Source organism: Azolla caroliniana, unplaced genomic scaffold (genome assembly GCF_043228905.1).
Source record: "Azolla caroliniana isolate FFs.n. ecotype wild unplaced genomic scaffold, voAzoCaro1.0.p SCAF_12, whole genome shotgun sequence".
Taxonomy (NCBI): domain Eukaryota; kingdom Viridiplantae; phylum Streptophyta; class Polypodiopsida; order Salviniales; family Salviniaceae; genus Azolla; species Azolla caroliniana.
In genome coordinates, this window is record NW_028230447.1 from 20140692 (window position 1) to 20161282 (window position 20591).

Consider the following 20591-nt stretch of genomic DNA (forward strand, 5'->3'; position numbering starts at 1 on the left):
CTTTCTGCCCAACATGGCTAAGGGGAACTTCTCCGACATTCGCGATCGGATGCGGAGTGTCGTCTCCTGTTGCGACTACTCCAGGTTGTATCGGTTTTTCAAGGTACGAGAACCACTCCTTATGGCTCGTCATGTGGTTTGACGCGCCGGAGTCTACATACCACACCTGGTCCGATCTCGGGGTGGTCTGCTTCATTGAGTTTGCTTCGTGTCTCGTCACGAAGTCAGTCCCTTCTCCGGCTCTCCTGGAGTCTTCGGCGTAGTGCGATCGGTGCCGATTTCCCTTGTCGGTATGTCTGGAGCCATTCCCGGAACCAGTTCTCTCCGAATCGACGCGCTTCTTCCAGCACTCACTTTCCTTGTGGCCTTTCTTACCACAGTACCAGCACTCCGCGATGGACTTCCCTTGCCGGTTCTCATCACTTTGACTCCCCCTGTTTCCGGAGGGTCCGGAGTTGTTGTCGGCATCACTTCGGTGCCTTCTTCCTTGATCACGTCGGCCGCCTCCATTGCGCGCCGACTCGCCTCGTCCGCCACGACCACGGGGCCTTTCTCCCTCCGTGTACAACATCTTGCTATCGGTGTGCGTGCTCGTCGACACACCCGCGTGGTTCTCCTCTACCAGGAGCATCGACTGTAAGTCGAAAAAGGACGGCGTATTCTCCCGGGTACACACAACCGTTCGGAACGCTTCGAACTTCGACGCCAAACCTCTGAGACAGATCTGGACCATCTCGCTCTCCTTGATGTTCACTTCTATGGAGGCGAGGGAGTTGCAGATATCCTTGATCTTCGAGGTATAGTCCGCCACCAACAAGTCGCGTTGTCGTAGGTTGCTCAACTCCTGTTGGAGCTGAAGCTTCCTGGCTGTGGTGCTTGCGGCGAAAATCTTCTTCAGATTTTCCCACGCACCCTTCGGCGTCTTTGCATCCCGAACATAGCTCAATAGCTGTTCGCCCACACACGACGCAAAGCAGTATAGTACCCTGCTCGCTGATTGCTCCCACGACGGGAAGTCTGTGTGTGTTGATTCGGGTGCCGCGTCATTAGCTCCTTCGACATAACTCCAGTAGCCATGCCCGAGCAGGTACTGGTGCATCTTGTAGGACCAAGACGCGTAGTTGGTTCTGTCGAGCTTCTCTGTTGGAAGCGAGCTCGCCATGGCTCTATCCATCGTTCTTCTTGTTCTTCTTCGTCAAGCTGTGTCGGCTGCAGAGAGGTTCTCAACATCGCGCTTTGATACCATGTAGAAAGTAGCGTGCGGAAGCAGGTATGAAGACAGAACAGAGGAAGGAAACACAGGTTTAATGAAGAGCTTGAGCTTACACGGTATACGCAGGAGAGACAGAGAGAGAGAACACAAAAAACTATATTTCACAATAATACTCAATCTCTGTACATAAGACGTGCTCAGTGAGCACTTTTATACAAGTCCTAAAAGGACTGACCGAAGTACTGACAGTACTTCAATGCTCATCAAGAGCCCCTACACTAACTCCCAAATATATTCCTCACGGAATATCTTTCCTAACGACCTCCCGGTTTACGCACTCGGCCTAACCGATTGGTCCCAACCGATCCGGTCCTCGGCTTCTTCAGCCGATCCGGCCGATGTTGAGCTTGTCTCTCAACAGAGATGTATAATTTCCTTACCAACCAACCGAAAAGGAGGAATTTCTAGACTAGGGGTTAAATATATAAATTTTTAGGAAGAATTGGAAGAGTTGAAGGAGTTAATCCTACACGAGGAGTAATATAGACAATCATCAAAGGGTTGGAAGATGCCAAGATATAGTTTCGATGAAATCTTCAAAAGCATGACGGTTGCTACACTAGGGCTATGCTCGTCGATCATTTTAGTTTGATACAAACCCATGACAATTTCATTTTATCATCATCATCATCTTCTTCTTCTTCATCTTATCCTCATCTTGGTTTGAAAAGTTGTGCTATTCCTCATCCTACCCCATACTGATTATCATCGACCAACTTGACAGTCTCACGATGGTTTGAACTCGGCTCACATAACCACTCGTTTCTTCATATTCTTCTTCTTGTCCTTATCCTCATCCTAGTTATGGTCCTTTGTGCTAGTCTTGGTCCTACCCCATACAATCTTATTGTCCATCGATCGTCTCACGGGCACTCTGAACCCCAACTCACATAACAACTTGTAACAGTGGGTGGAGAGAGTTCGACCCTAGCATGGCAGAGCTTTCGTGTGTGTACTTTGCGTGACGCGATTTCCGATCGGGGGCAGGATGGAGGAGTCAGAAGGCATCATCTCGGAGCCCCCGACCGGCCGACTTCCAGACATCTGCTCGGGTGTGAACACCCCCCCCTCGTGAGTGAGAGCAAATGAGGAGAACCAAAAATATAATCTCTTCCAAACTTTAGCCAAAACCTTAAGCCTATCAAAAAACAAAACAAAAAACCCTTAACAAGAAAACTAGTGCAAAGGAGGGGGGGCCAGAAATATAAATTCTTCCAAAATTTAACCAAAACCTAAGCCCCTCTCAAAAAAAGACCTTAACAAAAAACTAGTGCTGAGAATTTACTCAGGCTTTTTTCTGACTCTAGGGTTTCCATCCTTTTTCTAGGGTTTTCAAGCTCCCATGGCGAGCTTCAGATCAGTCGCAGCCGGCGCTGCTCCCGCAGACGACGACCTCCCCTCCGACGATGAAGATGAATATGGCGATGGCAGCAGCGACAGCGGTGACGAACCCTCAGAGATTCTCCAGTCCCACCCCCGCCCTAACGCCGTCTACAACTCCATCGCCATCCATGAGAAGCTCGAAGAGATCGGATGGCCTGAAGACCTCGATTGGCTCCACTCCCTCTCTGTTTCCTTTGACACCAATGATGCAGAGATCGACGTGAACGATGACCTCGCTCGAGAGATGGCTTTCTACACTCAAGCTCTCGAAGGAACTCGCGAAGCTTTCATGAAGCTCCAATCTCTCGGCATTCCTTTTCTGAGACCTGTCGACTATTACGCGGAGATGGTGAAGAGCGATGTCCATATGCTGAAGGTGAAAGAGTCGCTTCTGTCTCAGCAGAAGCAGATGGAAGAGATAGAAGAGAGAAGGAAAGCTCGAGAATCCAAGAGGTTCTCTAAAGAAGTGCAGGCAGAGAAGATAAAGGAGAGAGCCAAGGAGAAGAAAGAGAGTATCGAGTCTGTGAAGAAATGGAGGAAGATGAGGCAAGATAAAGGATTTGAAGGTGAGGAAGACGCGTTCCCTGTGGATTTTGATGATGGGGATGGAAACGTTCGGAAACCTGCCTTCAACAAGAGGAAAAGGAATGACTCGGAGGGAAGAGGTAATGGAAATCTTGATCCAAATAGCAGAAGTCCAAAGAGACAATTTGGAGCTTCAGTAAGAGGAAAAGGAAGGGAATTTGGAAATGGAAAGCTCGAGTCCAATAGCAAGAACCCTAACAAGAGTTCATTTGGGGATTCAGGAAGAGGAAATGGAAAAGAGTTCAATAAAGGAAAGCTCGACTCCAATAGTAGAAGTCCTAACAAGAGATCCTTCGGAGCTTCAGGAAGAGGGAATGGAATATCTTTTGATCAGGACGGAGGAGGTAAGAAAAGAAGTAATACTAATGCTGCACCTTGGGATAGATCTGGTGGGAAAGGGAAGAAAACAGTAGGTAAAGGTAGTAAGGTCTCAAAGAACAGAAAAGCTCGAGATTCCAAGTATGGCCATGGTGGAAGGAAGAGTATGAAGAAAGCCAACACTGCAGAGTCTTCTGCAGGATTTTTCGGATCAAAAGGAAGCAAAGGGAAAAGGAAATAGTATTGCTTTTTTTATACATGCTTTAATGAAATCTCGTTATCTTCATCTTCTTCTTCATTTTAAATGAGGTAAGAGATGGATGTAAGAAAAGAAAGCTCATTTTTGCAGGTTTTATTGTCTGCTACCAGTTTTGTTTGAGAGATTTCTAGTTCTTTTCTTACAATTGATAGCATGTGTTTTGTTCTTATTTCAAATCAAATCACAAAATTTAAGGGCTTCCACAATGACTGTGTTCTGAGATATTGGAATTGTGGGGTTTGAAAATGTGATGCTTTATTGAATTCTGTTAAATTCTCGGTAGTATTTTCATTCATGACTGCATATAGATTGTTTCCTCTCGACTGTTTGTTTAGTTCATCACTTGTGTTATATGTGATACTCTCATGTGTATGTATGTACATTGATCGTCTGTATATAACTAATAACTAAAAGGATCATTTGAAAGAATGGACTAAGCATATTTATAATTCCTGTTGTGTTACATCCACAGGACCAATGATTAGTAAGGGTAGGAATTATGTAAATCTATTGGGAAGTTACAATTGAGTAGAAGAAATATCTTGACTGGTTAGAAGTTTGTTTTTTGGTATTGAAGATCATAAAAGAGTGTACTATTGGAGTGTTAAGTAGGGCTATGATGATGATATTTCTCGATGCTGAGGTACAAATACACATCACAAGTGTGTTTTTTGCATGCTGATCAATGTGCAAAACTGAGCCCTTTAGCTACTTATTTTCAATAGCCTTGTGATTAGTACATGCATTTAGGTGATGCGCTGCTACTTTGTTATGTTGAGAGTCTGTTTGGTTTTATGTGATTTATACTCTGATGGATATATGTTTTAACAGTGTTTAGAAGGAAGCATTACAAAGGAGTGCTTCATGATGACAGTATAAAGTCTCCATGATAACCCATTTGTCTAGATAAAAGCAGTAGATATGAAAAACTGTTGGCAGTGGTCCAAGTCTATTCTGGATACACTCTGTGAGAATAGACAACATTGTTTAGCAATTTTGACGGAACAGAGGCCCACATGAAAGATCTTGTTTATAACTAATTGGATGGACCTGAGCCTCAAACAAAAAACTTTGTTTAGCCATTTTGATGGAACAGAGGCTCACATGAAAGATCTTGTTTATAACCAATTTGATGGACCCGAACCTCAAACAAAAAACTTTGTTTAGCCATTTTGATGGAACAGAGGCTCACATGAAAGATCTTGTTTATAACCAATTTGATGGACCTGAGCCTCAAACAAAAAACTTTGTTTAGCCATTTTGATGGAACAGAGGCTCACATGGAAGATCTTGTTTATTCTGGATACACTCTGTGAGAATAGACAACATTGTTTAGCAATTTTGACGGAACAGAGGCCCACATGAAAGATCTTGTTTATAACTAATTGGATGGACCCGAGCCTCAAACAAAAAACTTTGTTTAGCCATTTTGATGGAACAGAGGCTCACATGAAAGATCTTGTTTATAACCAATTTGATGGACCCGAACCTCAAACAAAAAACTTTGTTTAGCCATTTTGATGGAACAGAGGCTCACATGAAAGATCTTGTTTATAACCAATTTGATGGACCTGAGCCTCAAACAAAAAACTTTGTTTAGTCATTTTGATGGAACAGAGGCTCACATGGAAGATCTTGTTTATTCTGGATACACTCTGTGAGAATAGACAACATTGTTTAGCAATTTTGACGGAACAGAGGCCCACATGAAAGATCTTGTTTATAACTAATTGGATGGACCCGAGCCTCAAACAAAAAACTTTGTTTAGCCATTTTGATGGAACAGAGGCTCACATGAAAGATCTTGTTTATAACCAATTTGATGGACCCGAACCTCAAACAAAAAACTTTGTTTAGCCATTTTGATGGAACAGAGGCTCACATGGAAGATCTTGTTTATAACCAATTTGATAAACCTGAGCCTAAAACAAAGTTTTTTGTTTTAGCCATTTTGATGGAACAGAACTGGAATTGAAAAACATTGTTTAGCCATTTGGGTGGAACAGAGCTTGAAAGGAAAGTTGGGGGGGAGTGTGTCGAAGATACTGGAATCCCTAAAAACAAATCCTCATGACCATTAGGCCAATTGTTGGGTCAACTAATGCAAAAGCCATAGACAAAGGTAATCCGATACTAGTGTGATAATTTGGCTTCGTAGGTCATCCTCATATGTCACAATTGCTATGATTGAAGCTATTCAACACTGAATAGAACTATGTTAAGGCCCTCCCTGTCAATTCTATGAGGCATTAGTTAACTTCTAATTTAGGTTATTTTTGTGAGAGAGGTGAGTTTATGCTAAGTGAGTAAAGTGGCTTGAGAGTGATTGACAAAACTCTTACCCAATCCACAATCATTAGGGTATATGGCAGTCCAAATCCTTTGGCTCACGTTGCACAATACCAGTGTAGGGGTACAACTACACCTATCCAAAGTCATGCATATGGTGGAGAACACCTTGAGTCTACCATGTATAAGGGTGGGATGGTCAAATGGTCATTTTTGTTTGAGTGAGTGCAGAATGAGCGAAGACTGTTGATAGTATTTTGGACTGGTGCATTTGGTTCAACAACACCATCACAACTCATATGTATTGCAATAGGTAATAAATCCCTATTACCAAATCTCTTATGAAAGAGATGATAACTAGAGGTTGAGAGAGAAATGGCTCTCTGCGACTATCTCTTGAGAACTAAGCTAATATAATAACAATTGGCAACGGTTCGGTTTGAGAGGGTCCAAACCGTTTAATTTTTTTGAAACCTAAACTGAACCGAACCGCAAACTGTTAAACCAAACAAACATTTTTCAAACTATAAAAACCACGGTTTCGGTTTTCAACATAAGTCAAATTTTAAATTTATAATATTTCATTTTCTAAAATTTTTAAAATTTTTAAGATGTTCTTAAAATGTGAAAATAAAGTCTAAAAATGAAAAGATTGCTTAAAAACAATTTTAAATTTTTTTTAGAATTGTTTAAAAAATTTTACAATTTTTTTTTAAAAGAAATAAAAAATTGTTAAACCGTTTAAACCGCGGGTTTTTGCTGATGAAACTGAACCGAATTGTTTTAAAAAACCCAAACCTGAACTGAACCGAACCATTGAAGCTGTTAAAACTGCGGTTTCGCGGTTTGGTTCGGTTCAAACCGAACCGTTGCTTGTTACTTGCTAACTACAACCACCACCGTCTCTTCATCGACAATAGTTCATGTATAATTGGCGGCACTTCTTCATCGACAAGGATTCATATATAATTGGTGACATTTCTTCATCACAAAGGGTTTGTAGATAATTGGTGAGGGAGGGAAAATAACATTGTATGCCCTTTCCACTTAAATTATCACGAATGGCCCATAAATGGGCTTTACACACTCTCTGTCCCATCTTTAAGAATGCTTTTGCCAAGTTGCCCCTTTGCTAAGAGACAAATACCCCTTCACATACACCTACTTATCTATCCCATAGTTAAATTATAGAATTACATGATTTCTTTATATGTCCCTCATTTAGATGGCTAACATACCATACTATGTTTAATTTTGTACTTACTATACAAACCTCATAACTTTTCTTTGCGATCATTGGCACCCATTGTTTCCTCCTATAAAAATCGGCGCCAACATATTTTCCACGATAAAAAGAGTAGAAATGATAACAATGGCCTTTCGAAGCAAGATGGAGTAAAGAATAAAGCACCTACTTTTTACATACAACTTGCTCACCGAATGGGGCTAGTTTTCGTCAAAGACTTCTGGAAGTCAACAATTACTCATACACTCGTCACAAAGCAACAATAGGACATTAATTCCATTGATGCAAATTCCACATATTGAACTCAACTTGTCTCCCACATCATTATCAATCAAATCAAACCAAACGATGGCATGATATTTTTCAAACGAATCTACAAATCCATGGAAATTTCCAAGAAAATGACAAAGAAGAATTACTCTAAAAAGTGTCAAGAATGGCCATCATTACTCTATGAGTGGCCTAGAAAGGTGAGAACGTGCCTTTTCAAACGTCCACTCATATATGAACATATATCTCACAAGGAATAGAATTTACTACATAAATACATGGCGAGCAATCGTGTGCAATGACTGCAATTTGAGAACCGTAGACATATAAGGTCAAAGCATACAAATTTTCAACATCTCAAATATTTCAAAAAGAGTCTAAGACACTTGCTTTGTGTGTGTGTGTGTGTGTGTGTTTGTGTTGAATGGGGGGGGGGGGGGGGGTATATTGCCGTTGGGAGGGTGAAAAGGAAAGGATTGAAACCATGTGGTCCTAGGACATTAACAACATATCTTGAAACTTTTGTTCAATTAAGAACCATACACAAAGCATGCAGTTGCAAAGGGTGCGAAAGACTAATATTTTCGACATGCAAACATCAATGAGGAAAGTTATAGCAACGAGTTCTTTTCTTCTTCATTTTTTGTTTGCATGGGGGATGCCTTGCATGACATTTGGAATGGGGGCGAGTCAACAACAGATACATAAAAGCAACACGAACGACGGAGTTTAAAGTATGTGTAGATTACATATATAACATATACATAGGATTCGAGATGGAGGACCGACCATCAACATACACGTACGTGCCTTTGTGTTTTACAAAATTACGAGGATGCTCCCCCTTGAAAGAGAAGAAGTTTTGGTCTTCATGAAGGAGGGAAGAGAAGTTGTGGCTTTGCATGAGCAAACTAATGTTGTTTTCTGGTATAAAGTTGCGTGAGGTCGAGAAATGTCATCATGTAAAAGGCCAATGTTAAGAGAGGCAAGCCGACCGGTCAAATGGACCCCCCCATGTAAGAGACAAAAGTCGAGGTCCGAGAGACCAATCTCCCGGCCAAGCCCCCAATTGGATGGATCAATCCGAGTTTTGACCCAACTCCCGGCCAAGCCCCCAATTGGATGTATCAACCCGATGCATATGCATATCAATGCCTCTACCTGCCTTTTGCCTGTCTGTCTTTGCACCCAAAAGAAGAAGGAAGAAGAAGAAAAAACCCTAACTTTTTAAGCACGTGCGCAAATAGAAAACGGCGGCAATTTGAGCACGTGCGCAAATGGAAGAAAGGGGGCTCATTTTTAAGCACGTGTCAAAAAAGGGAAGAGTGAACGCGTTTTCCCCTCTCTCTCTCTTGTCTCTGTGTGTCTCTCTAGACTCTCTCTCTCTTCTTTTTTGTAAACTCTCTCTCTGTCTCTGTGTGTGTGTGTGTCTCTCTCTCTCTAAACTCTCTCTTTGTCTATGTGTGTGTGTCTCTCTCTTTCTTTCTCTCTCTGCGTATGTGCGTGTCTCTCTCTCTCTCTGTCTCTGCGTGTGTGCGTGTCTCTCTCTCTAGACTCTCTCTGTCTCTATCTGTGTGTGTGTGTGTGTCTCCACTCTCTCTCTCTCTCTCTCTCTCTCTCTCTCTCTAAACTCTCTCTGTCTCTGTCTCTGTCTCTGTCTCTGTGTGTGTCTCGACTCTCTCTCTCTCTCTCTAGACTCTCTCTCTGCCTCTGTCTGCCGCATCTCTGATGTGTTGTGGTCTCTTTGTCTGTGCCTTTTAATCCATCGATCGCCATAGCCCTTCTTCTTATATCTATCTATCTCTTTCTGTTCTGTTCTTTGCTCTGTTTTCTGCCCTCACTTCTCAGTCTCTCTGGTTCCTGCTCTCTCTCTCTCTCTCACCTCTGTTTTTTCTTGGCTCTGATCTGCCCCCCCTCCTCTGTTGGTCTAGGGTTTTTTGTTTTTGCTTCATTCTGTTGGTCTAGCTAACCCTTTTGCTCCCTGATCCCTTTCCTTTCCTCCTCTTTCTTTCTTCATGGCTCAGCACAGCACAGATCCCTCTCAGCTCCCCTCAACAGACTCCATGAAGAAAAGCTCTTCTTGCTTCTCAGAGAAGCAGGGTAGCAGCAGCAGCAGTAGCCTTGAACCCAACACCACTACTAGTGTGGCCTCGGATTTGAGTGCCATATCCTTGCCACATGCCATGGAAACTACTACCACCGACATCTCTGCCCATCCCTCCTCTATTTCAGCATCTCTGTCTGTTCTGCGCTCCGATCCTGATGTGCCACAGCAAAACCCTAGCACACAACCCTGCCCTGTGCCGTGCCATCACCATCACCATCACCATCACCATCCCCATCCTCCTCATTCTGTTCATGTCGGTGCTTCTGGATCATCATCCACCACCGACACTGCATCGCCATCAAATCGGTGTTCATGCCATGCCAGCCCCGCGGCGTGGTCATGGTTATCCTCCACTTCAGCAGAGATTATGGAGATCCAGAACATTCCCGCACTCTCGCTAGTAGCTGAACCAGAATTAGATGCCCTTCGCCCCAACACGAATCGTCCGAGCCCTCCTATACCCGGAGTTTACACTAGTCTCTCTCCCTTCGGAGAAGAGCAAGGAAAGAATCCACAAGGAATGGTGATGGCAAGACAGAGATCATGTGAGGCGTGTCGCAAGCGAGTAGGCCTCGTCGGCGGATTCAAGTGCAAGTGTGGAGGGTTATTCTGTGGTGTGCATAGGTATTCGGATCGGCACAAGTGTACCTTCGACTACAAGGCAGCTGGAAGAGAAGCCATAGCTAAAGAGAATCCTCGGGTGGAGGCCATCAAGCTGGTGAAGATTTGATCTCTCATCCTTTTCTTTCAAATCTTCTTCATCCTGCCTCGTAAGAGTGATAAGATCTTGTATATGGTGGAATGTAATTTGATCCATCCTTTATGTTTGGTGCATCATATATGTAGTTGATGCCACTAAAGAGATTTAAATTCTCATATATATTGTAAAGCCTTACAGTTAAGTTTAGGGTTTAGGGTTTAGAGTTTTGCTCCTTCTGTACTTTGCATCATATTATTATATGAATGGAAGTTATAGAGATTATATTCGTTATCATGTTTTCCACATGATGCTAGCCCTTCTGGTTTAAGAAGGATGGCACAACATGAATTATATTGTCATTCATTATTTTGTGGCGGATTTTGGCCTCCTCTTTAACACCATGGTTACTGCATAAATGGGAACCTTGATAATAGATTCATGAAGTTTGACACAAACTATATCTCTAATAAACCTTCAGGGTTTTCCTTTCCATTCATGACTTAGTTAGTTAACACAAATAACCAGTTTTTTTACAAATGACAGTAAATCCGTGAGTATTTTAAACAAAACCAACAACGACTTGAGTTCCTTTGTTAAATTTAACTTTGTTTACCCATTAACAACTAATCCCCCCTATATACAGTGATCCACAGACCACACGGTATCAAAAGCTATATTAGATATGTATAAGAAGACCCTGTTTTTGAGTCATTGGGTCATCCGTGTGAGCATATATCAAAAATATATTGCATACATTCATTGGAGAAAAATGAAGCAAAAACGGTGTCTAGTAGTGGGTTGTTTCTTTAGAGAGCACCTTTTGAGAAAAACAGATATATCATTCTAGACTTGATCCTGCAATTTGGAGTCACTTGACTGCCTTTTTGTAGGGCTATCCAGATAAAGAAAAATCCTTTTGACCTTGTCAAACGATGTATAAAATATTAAACTTAAAAGTGATCTATGTTAACTAACATCCCTTTTCAGCTTTCACCTGGTGCATTAAACTAGATGTCAGATCACTTGTATTAGATATTGGGCATTACTATAAGGAATCTAAGAACCCTAAGAAATCTAGCGTTTCAGTCCTACATCATACCAATGGGGAAAAAAATCCTCAATCCACGTAGGCATAACCTTACCTCCATACTTTAACCTATCCACATGCTTGGAATTCCTCTCTTCTTTCATTGGTCAAATTCTGATATGGTATACACTAATTTTTGTGCACTAAATCTCATATCAAGACATACCTTTGGAACTCGCATCAGATTATTTATGCTAATTGCTAAATGTAGAGATGGTTACTAAAATAGGATTACCTCACTACTCTCTAAGAACAATATGTGAATGAAGGCTCCAATCAATGAATAACATTATTCAAAGTTAGTTAAAATTTCAGAAACTGAGCATGGGTTCAGTAAGTTATCAATAATACAATTACAAAACCCTTGACGAATGGTGTGTTTGATGTTGCATCACCAAAAATGAAATGCTATTAAAATGGGGTGATGAAGGAATGATTTTACATATACTTTTTTAATTAAATCAGTTCAAGTAATGTCTGTAGTGGGCACACAATCTTGTCATAGAAACTTCCAAGAAACTTTAGTCTTCTACAATACCCAACTCTGTCTTGAATACATCAACCTTTTCTGAACATACAAGCATCACAAGCCGGAATTGTTTCAAGCCCCGAGTCTGGTAGCACAAATAACCAGAATCGAAGTCAGTTTACCATCCAATTACAGTCAAATCAATGTAGGCTTAGCTATCATGCGATTCCAGTTCAACCAAAATCAGCTAATTATGTGCAGCTTAACATTCCAATTCCTATCCCCAGTACAACAATACTGCAGGATTATAAGAGCTGTACCTCATGTGTAGCGACTGCCTCGGAGGTAACAGGAAACATGCAAGACCAATCACTTAGCTGCAACACATGACATCCAAAAAGAGGTGAAAGACTAAGTTTCTTAGAAACACTGTATACACACTTGATATTTCATAGAAATAGAGCTATGTTGTGAACATTTGTCGGGTGCTTTGCTTGCCTTGTGAAATATTTCATCCTCTGGCTTGATGTATATAAGATCCCCACCATTGCTTTCCTCATTTTCCTTCCCTACTTTTTGTTTATGTCCCTGTAGCAACACTGTGATGATCTATTATACCTTTATAAGACTAGAATAGTATCATCATGTTAGAAAATGGGCTGCCTACCACAAGTGCAAATGTATATATTGAATACTAACATGATGACATACCTCTAATGCACCTGTAGTTTCTGGGCAAAGAGTGAGTGCCCAGGTGAGCCTAGTATCTTCTTTGATTGGTATCATACACTTTTTCTAGATTTCTAAACATCTGAATGTTTTGAAAGAGTTTCTGGCCTTCCAGGCCCAAGTTTAAACATATCTAAAGTCACCAATTTCTAAATTCAGAAATAATTATTATCTACCAAGGTATATACATGCATGCTTACCTTTTTTCCTTTTTTCGGTATTTGCCGAAAGAAACGGGTCATAATTAAATAGTGCTTGAACTTGAAGGAATCCTGCAGTACTTTTGTTGGCTGAAAGCAAATAATGGTTTAGGAAATATGCACAACATCAACTAACCAAGAAGCAGACAGTTAATTTCCATATATTCTGCAATGACTTTTTAACCTCATCTTCTGTAGCCCACATAACCTCCTCAAATAGTCCCTTATATAATGGGGGTGCCAATTCCTCTGGAATGTTAATAAGCCTTTCACTAACCAGAAGGGCAACATTACTTGCTTCTTCTTCAAGTACAGACTCAATCTTAGCTGCATCAGAATTTTCACTGCAGTTGCTTTTCAAATATTGAAAAATGTTCTGCATAAAGGCTTTATCCTGAAAAACCATTTAAGACACCAACAAGGATCCTCAGAGACCATGAGGGTATAATAAGAATGAATCGGCTCTCAAATTATGACGGCTCTCAAATTATGATAAAAAAATGTTCTCTACTATACAATCAGCAACGGTTTGGTTTGAACCAAACCGAACTGCGAAACCACGGCTTAACGGCTTAACGGTTTCAACAGTAAAAAACCACGGTTTAAAAGATTTAACGGGGTTTTTTTTTTTTAATTTTTAAAATTTGTTTTGAAACAATCTTTTCATTTTTAGACCTTATTTTCACATTGTAGGAACATCTTAAAAAAAATTTAAAATGAAACATTATAAATTTAAAAAAATTAAAATTTGACCTATGTTGAAAACCGAAACCGAACCACGAAACCGCGGTTCTTACGGTTTAATGGTTTAACGGTTTGAAACATGTTTAACGGTTTCACGGTTTGGTTCAGGTTTCAAAAAAATTAAACGGTTCGATTTGGACCCTCTCAAACCGAGCCGAACCGTTGCTGATTGTTAACTATAGAGTGAAATTTATTCTCTTTCAGCTCTATAGAAATCCAGAAGATATAAAACAAGCTTACCTACTACTACTCAGCCTCCTTGCACACTAGTAAATCATGACTGCAAGTACCATTAATACTTCATTTCCAACTACAAACACTATTAGCTTCAGAAATACTTGCATTAATAAACTCATGGAGTGCCATCAAGAGGTAATAACGAAGACCAACCTCACAATGAGTACTTTAAAGATCAATATCAATCTCAAGTGATGATGAACATACATACACATGCAAAATAAATACATGTTAGCTGTTACAAACACGTTGGCACATCCTCTACTACATGCATAACCTATCTCATGATTAGTTATGGTTATGTTAGGTAGGTAAGCATTATTTCCTAAAGGAAAGAGAGTATGAACTTAATTACAATTCTATGTCATGAGATAATTATTAGATGTGTTATCACTTGACCGTTTCAAATGAAGTAGACAAGTGTGTGACACACCAAGGCCTAAGGTTTCTGATTATACAAGAAAGCTACCTACCTTCTTATGAAGGGAGGCTTGACCTATGTTGCAACTATGTGTCTACAAGAATGCCAGAACTCAATAATAGACGAAGGTGAGCAAGGAGAGTTTAGGTGTCTACAACATCTTCTTGCTACACAATACTATGATGAATCCTCATCATGACTAATTGACATTTCTTAACCTGATGCAGGTGTATCAGGTGACACCAGAGTAGCAGGGCTCTTGAAGCTGTAATTATATTTTTTGAGCTTGCAATAACCAACATAATTACTTGAGGCACCATAAGCACATACATAAGCATAGACCAGCTTGCAGGTTGTGGTCACACAATACCTTGCTATTATAAGGTGCAAATTCTTGTTCTCAGAACCACTCCGAAATAGGCTGAAAATTGATGATACAAAACAATCTATAATTACATAAGACATCATTGACAAGTGCAAAAACCACAACCAGCACCAAATTATATGCTACTTCAACGAAAGAAAACAAAAATGCATCATGCACGAGAGCAAAGAAACTGGACAGTATCAGTATACCTAATCCCTAGTTGACTCTCATCTTATCACTCATTTAATCTGGGATATGGCTTTGCAAAGAATTTTAGAGTGATGATGGGCACCTTATATCTTCCCATGTTAAGAGCAGTGATAACACCGATGGGGCTTTCATCTTCACCTGTCTTAATGACTGATCCAACTGTGGTCTGAGACAAAATGGTGTCTACAAACCCACCTATATCCCATGAACTGTCGTCCAAATAGGATCTCACCAGTGCTTTCACTCCATGGAAATCCTCAGGTTTAGGGTCAAAGAACTCAAAATCCACATTTACAATCCCCTACACAAAAGAAAATACATCCAAGTTTCAAATCATAGAAATGTAGTATAAAAAGAAAACTATAAAACCCTAGAAAACAAGCAGCATTTACAATGAAGAAAACATTCAAAAACCAGATGTGCCTACAACATTCAAACCCTGGAAACGCAGCAGTGTATGAAGAGAATAATCCAGAAAACCCTAGAAAAGCAGCTACGCATGATGAAGTGAACGTGCAAACCCTATAAACGCAGTACATGGAGAGAACATTTCAAACCCCAGAAAAGCAAACTATGCCAAACCCTGCTATGAAGAGGCATCGTTAAGGAAGAACCTCGGAATCTTCATCATCTTCCTCATCGGCTTCAGAATCTTCTCCTCTGCCATTTTCTGCTTTCTGAAGCTTCTTTGGAGAGGATGGTTCTGCTGGGGTTTTCCGTTTCGGAAGAGGCATGAGTGGAGCCCGAAACCCTAAGTGCTACCAGTCCAGGAACCCTAAACCGTACGTGCAAATCCGAACTGAGCAGCCCACAACCCCAAACTGAGCTTTCTGCAGCCCTACACTTAGCTGCCTGCAACTCTAACCCTAACCCTAATATGCTGGATGTGAATGAATATAATATGTAGGGAGCCCTAAAACCCTAAACTGAGCTTCCTGAACCCCAACACTTAGCTGCCTGCAACTCTAACCCTAAATCCTAACCCTAACCCTAACCCTAACCCTAAAACTCAGGATGTGAATGAATATAATATGTAGGGAGCCCTAAAACCCTGAAGAGAGCAGAGCTTCTTCTTTATGGGATTTGGTATTGTTTCATATGTACATCAATCACAATGTATTTGTTATTTACCCCAAGTAAAGTGTTGTCACTTCCTAAGACTCAGGTCGCCATACCATAAGATCTCGTCACAAATTTTATGAAGAAAGTTTGTGCTCCGTGACCCCGATAGCCCGACTCACTTTCGATCCCTTTTACTCTCTCTCTCTCTCTCTCATGAAAATATTGTTAATACCACCCTCGAAGAGGAGAAAATGCGTCAGGCCCAACGCCTAAATGTGCGTGTCACTGGGCTCAAGGAAGGTGCATCCCCGGACGAGGATGCACAAACACTCGGGAAAATGTTAGGGTACACAACGACCCTACCTATCACCAAAGCTTGGAGGGCCGGACGCGACACAACTAGGAAGAGAGCCTTAGTTCTTCAATTTAAAGACTTAGACTCTAGAATCACTTTCTTTAAGAATAGACCAATTCTTCGAGGATTGGGTGGGGACCCTATCTATCTCGATGAAGACCTCACCAAGATGCAAATTGAGCATCGCAAGAGTTGTATGCCAAAGGTTATGCAAGATCGCAAAGACGGGCATCGCGCCTTTTATCGAGATGGGCGAGTGATCATAAATGATCGCACTACTAATTGACGGCGTGTGGCCCATGTGACAGAAAACACACTTAGGATGACCTTATGGAATTGTAACGGCGCACTCTGGACACACCCCGGCCGCCTAGAGGGGATATTAAAGGAATCGGATATAGTTTGCCTAGTAGAAACACACCAAAGCCCAAATAGGGGACTCCCACGAGTCGAAGGATTTCGTTGGGAGTCGGCTTTTAGACAAACCTCACATCGATGCACTACCAGGGGATCTGGAGGTGTCGCAATATTGTTTCGGAGGGAGCTACATAATGGGATAGAAATACTGAGCACAGACCCAGAAGCTCATTTTATGTGGGTGAAAGTCTCCACATGCAAGGACAAGGCAGTAATTTTCGCCATTTGTTACTTCCCCCCGAAAGGCTCTCGTTATAATCTAGCTGGCGAGGCGAGATTAGTTGATGACGGAGTGCCACATGGGCCTTCCCCATATGAACCTCTATCGGATGACATAATCCGATATTCTTCCCAAGGCGAAGTATTCCTTGTAGGAGACTTTAATGCGAGAACCCAATCCCGACAATGCACAATATTTCAAATGAATAGAAACCTAGAAATGGTAAATGTCGATCCTTCAGACATAGACACCACACGTAGATCAAAGGATCAAGGTGCAGACGCCACGAGCTTTGGCCATCATTTGCTCGAACTCGGTAGTCGGCACCAGATGGTCATATATAATGGTTTAGCCAAGTGGCCAGGTTCGGAAGAGCTCACATGTTTCCCACATGGAGGAGGGGAAAGCACAGTCGATTATCTAATAGGACGCCCTGAAGCTACCCACATGATTAACTCCTTCCGAGTGGCCCCATGTCCTATTGGCGCGGACCATAGTTTCTTATACTTCGAGATAAAATGTGATATCTCTAACGTCACCAACTCTAGTCAACCACGCCATGACATCACAATACATTTCACACATGAGCTCTCTAACATATATGCTCGACATGTTCAAGCCCATCTCGCCTCCCTTGATCCCTCCCTACCTTTAGAGAGCCTTAGTATGAAACTCACACACATCCTTCATGCTGCAGCAATTAGCAGTTTCCCATACACGAAACACTCCAATCAAGGTAAAGTAGGATCTATGCCACAAAATAGATGGTATGATGAGGATTGTAGGTGCTTACATCGACAACTTACAATATCGCAACTCAGTGGTATTATTACCTCAGTACAAGCTCGTAAAGAAATGCGCAAGATGACACGTCGTAAGAGATGAGCATGGGAGGCATCCCAATATTGGGAACTCTACCACATGCTCATGAGTAGCGATTGTGCCACTGCATGGAAGAGATTACGGGAACCAAGACCACAAACACCCATCGAAGATCCCGAAACTTGGCACACTTATACAGAGAGACTTTACCACATCCCAAACCAACTACCCATTCCAATGCCTTCTACACCCCGACCTACTGTGGGGACACTCTTCACGACTTCTAGGGTCACGAAGGTCATAAAGAAATTACAACATAGGAAGTCCATGGACCACACAGGATTGCGAGCAGAACACATCATATACGCGAGAGAGTGCCTAGCTCCCTTGCTAACTCTAATCTTCAATCGTGCCCTCGCAGAGGGTTTTCCATCACAATGGACCATGAACACAGTGGCCCCCATACATAAAGGGGGGGACCCCATGGACCCAAATACTTATAGGACCATTATGATAGGTCATACCCTTGCTAAATTATATGGTGCAGTAATGGAGGCAGAGCTTAGCGAGTATTGGAGACCTTAAATCTTCGTGCACCTGAACAGGTTGGCTTTAGACAAGCCTTCTCCACTATTGACCATATCTTCACACTTAGATGTAACAATCGGCAACGGTTCGGTTTGAACCGAACCGAACCGCGAAACCGCGGTTTAACGGCTTAACGGCTTAACGGTTTCAACGGTTCGGTTTCGGTTCGGTTTCAGCAGTCAAAAACCTCGGTTTAAACGGTTTTTAATTTTTAATTTTTTTAATTTTTTAAAAAAAAATTTAAAAATTTGAAAAAAATTCTAAAAAATTTTTAAAATTGTTTTTAAACAATCTTTTCATTTTTACTCTTATTCTCACATTTTAGGAACATCTTAAAAATTTTAAAAATTCTAAATAATGAAATATTATAAATTTAAAAATAAAATAAAATAAATTAGACCTATGTTGAAAACCGAAACCGAACCACGAAACTGCGGTTTTTACGGTTTAATGGTTTAATGGTTTGAAAAATGTTTAACGGTTCGGTTTAAAGGTTTCGCGGTTCGGTTCGGTTCAGGTTTCAACATTTTTTAATGGTTTGAACCCTCTCAAACCGAACCGAACCGAACCAAACTGTTGCTGATTGTTACTTAGATGCTTAATTGACCAGACTAAGGCTCGCAAGAAGAAACTATATTGTTGTTTTGTGGACTTCCGCAAAGCCTTTGACACGGTCCCTAGAGAGCGGTTGTTTGATAGGCTTAAGAGCTTGAGGATACCAGATGACATGGTTTGGGCCATCTACGCACTATATGAACAAGTGTCCGGGTGTGTTCGATGCCCAGGCGGCATATCCGATAGTTTCACTAGCACTATTGGTGTAAAACAAGGTTGCCCCTTATCTCCGACTCTTTTTGGGATCTACATTGATGAGATCACAGATTTTATTGCTCGTAAGGGAGGCAATGGAGTAGTCCTTGGGGATACGCAGGTGCGTATCTTGCTCTATGCAGACGACATAGTTTTGCTCTCTAAATCTGAACACGACCTACAAAGGCACCTTAATGCCTTAGATGACTTTTGCACACAACGAGGATTGGTAGTGAATCTAGGGAAAACTAAAGTCCTTATCTTCCACACGTCGGCCCAAGTTAGAGCTAAGTGTCACCTAACTATTTCCCATAGCCCAGTTGAGGTGGTTGGATCATATGTCTATCTCGAAGTCACTTTCAGTGCCTGCTCAGGTAAATTTTCGATGACCCAAGCAGCGAAGGATAGACTTACAAGAGGACATGCATCCCTCTCACTCCTCGAGAGACAATGCCACCAAGCATACTTCCAAGAGCCACGAACTAAAGGGTGGCTCTTTGACTCATTAATGACTCCCTCTCTCATGTATGCATCAGCGATTTGGGCCCCAGGACTACCATCTTTCATGTGGACGCAATTAGAGAGACCATTGGTGATGATGTTATCACGCCAACTCCGAAGCAAATCGTCGGTCCCACATGACATTATTAGGGCTGAGTTCACTCTACCCCCTATGTTAGTAGAAGCACTTTTTCAACTGGTAGTCTTTATACACAGGATACATAACCAACCACTTGATAGAATATCCCACCAAGCCTTTAAGGCTTCTCGAGCACTATATGAGTCCGGCTATACTAGCTCATGGTATGGCATGATGGTGAGTTGGCTTCTTGCCAACGGTCTAGACATTACTAACCTCCCCCCCCTTAAGTACGACCACACAACTAATACTTTAATCTCTCATGAGGACCGTAATAAAGTAATACGCCAAGAAATATGGTAAATTTATACTCGGTATAAATGGATCACCCCACTAGAGCCACTCCCATCTAAAATGTCGTACTATAAGGAACACTTTATGCACTTCTCTGAGTTAGGTTTTATCACGCGCCCAAAATATCTAGATGTATTTTTACCACATGCACTAAGGGTTGCCATTGGTCAACTTAGAATATCATCTCACCAACTTGAGATTGAGAATGGACGTACTAATGGAGTCCCTAGGGAGGAAAGGATATGTAGGTTATGCCACATAGAGATAGAGGATGAGTACCATTTTACATGCAAATGCCCCACCTATGCCGAGATAAGGGCAAAATACCAAGACATACTTGGTTCCTCTCCCACCCTCCCTAAACTATTAGATACACTAGATATAAAGAAATTAGGTAGATACATCTTAGAATTGAAACAACACAGAGAAAATAAATTACAAAACGTTGATAATAATGTTGCTAATGTTTACCAACATATAACAAATGAA

General features: G+C 41.4%; 3 protein-coding genes across 4 annotated transcripts; 2 read left to right on the plus strand and 1 right to left on the minus strand.

The window, feature by feature from the left end:
* The first annotated feature begins 2556 nt into the window (after positions 1 to 2556).
* LOC147857427 (uncharacterized) lies at positions 2557 to 4100 on the plus strand. Its single transcript, XM_087328746.1, has one exon. It carries the CDS (start codon positions 2616 to 2618, stop codon positions 3798 to 3800), a length of 1185 nt encoding a protein of 394 aa, XP_087184872.1. The 5' UTR covers positions 2557 to 2615; the 3' UTR covers positions 3801 to 4100.
* Positions 4101 to 9431: 5331 nt separating this feature from the next.
* Positions 9432 to 10721, plus strand: LOC147857428 (uncharacterized). The gene has a single exon (XM_087328089.1). The coding sequence runs from the start codon at positions 9639 to 9641 to the stop codon at positions 10458 to 10460; it is 822 nt and encodes a 273-aa protein (XP_087184215.1). The 5' UTR covers positions 9432 to 9638; the 3' UTR covers positions 10461 to 10721.
* A 1056-nt stretch (positions 10722 to 11777) lies between these two features.
* Positions 11778 to 15728, minus strand: LOC147857429 (protein BCCIP homolog). Of its 2 annotated transcripts, XM_087328894.1 has the most exons (6): positions 15509 to 15728; positions 14977 to 15195; positions 13100 to 13309; positions 12916 to 13005; positions 12307 to 12574; positions 11778 to 12131 (listed from the first exon to the last, which is right to left on the minus strand). In XM_087328894.1, exons 1-5 carry the CDS (start codon positions 15626 to 15628, stop codon positions 12407 to 12409), a joined length of 807 nt encoding a protein of 268 aa, XP_087185020.1. In that variant the 5' UTR covers positions 15629 to 15728; the 3' UTR covers positions 11778 to 12131; positions 12307 to 12406. The 2 variants fall into 2 exon arrangements, with proteins under 2 accessions (XP_087185020.1, XP_087185021.1); XM_087328895.1 differs by lacking the exon at positions 11778 to 12131 and having other exon boundaries at positions 12456 to 12585; positions 15509 to 15727.
* Positions 15729 to 20591: the final 4863 nt, after the last annotated feature.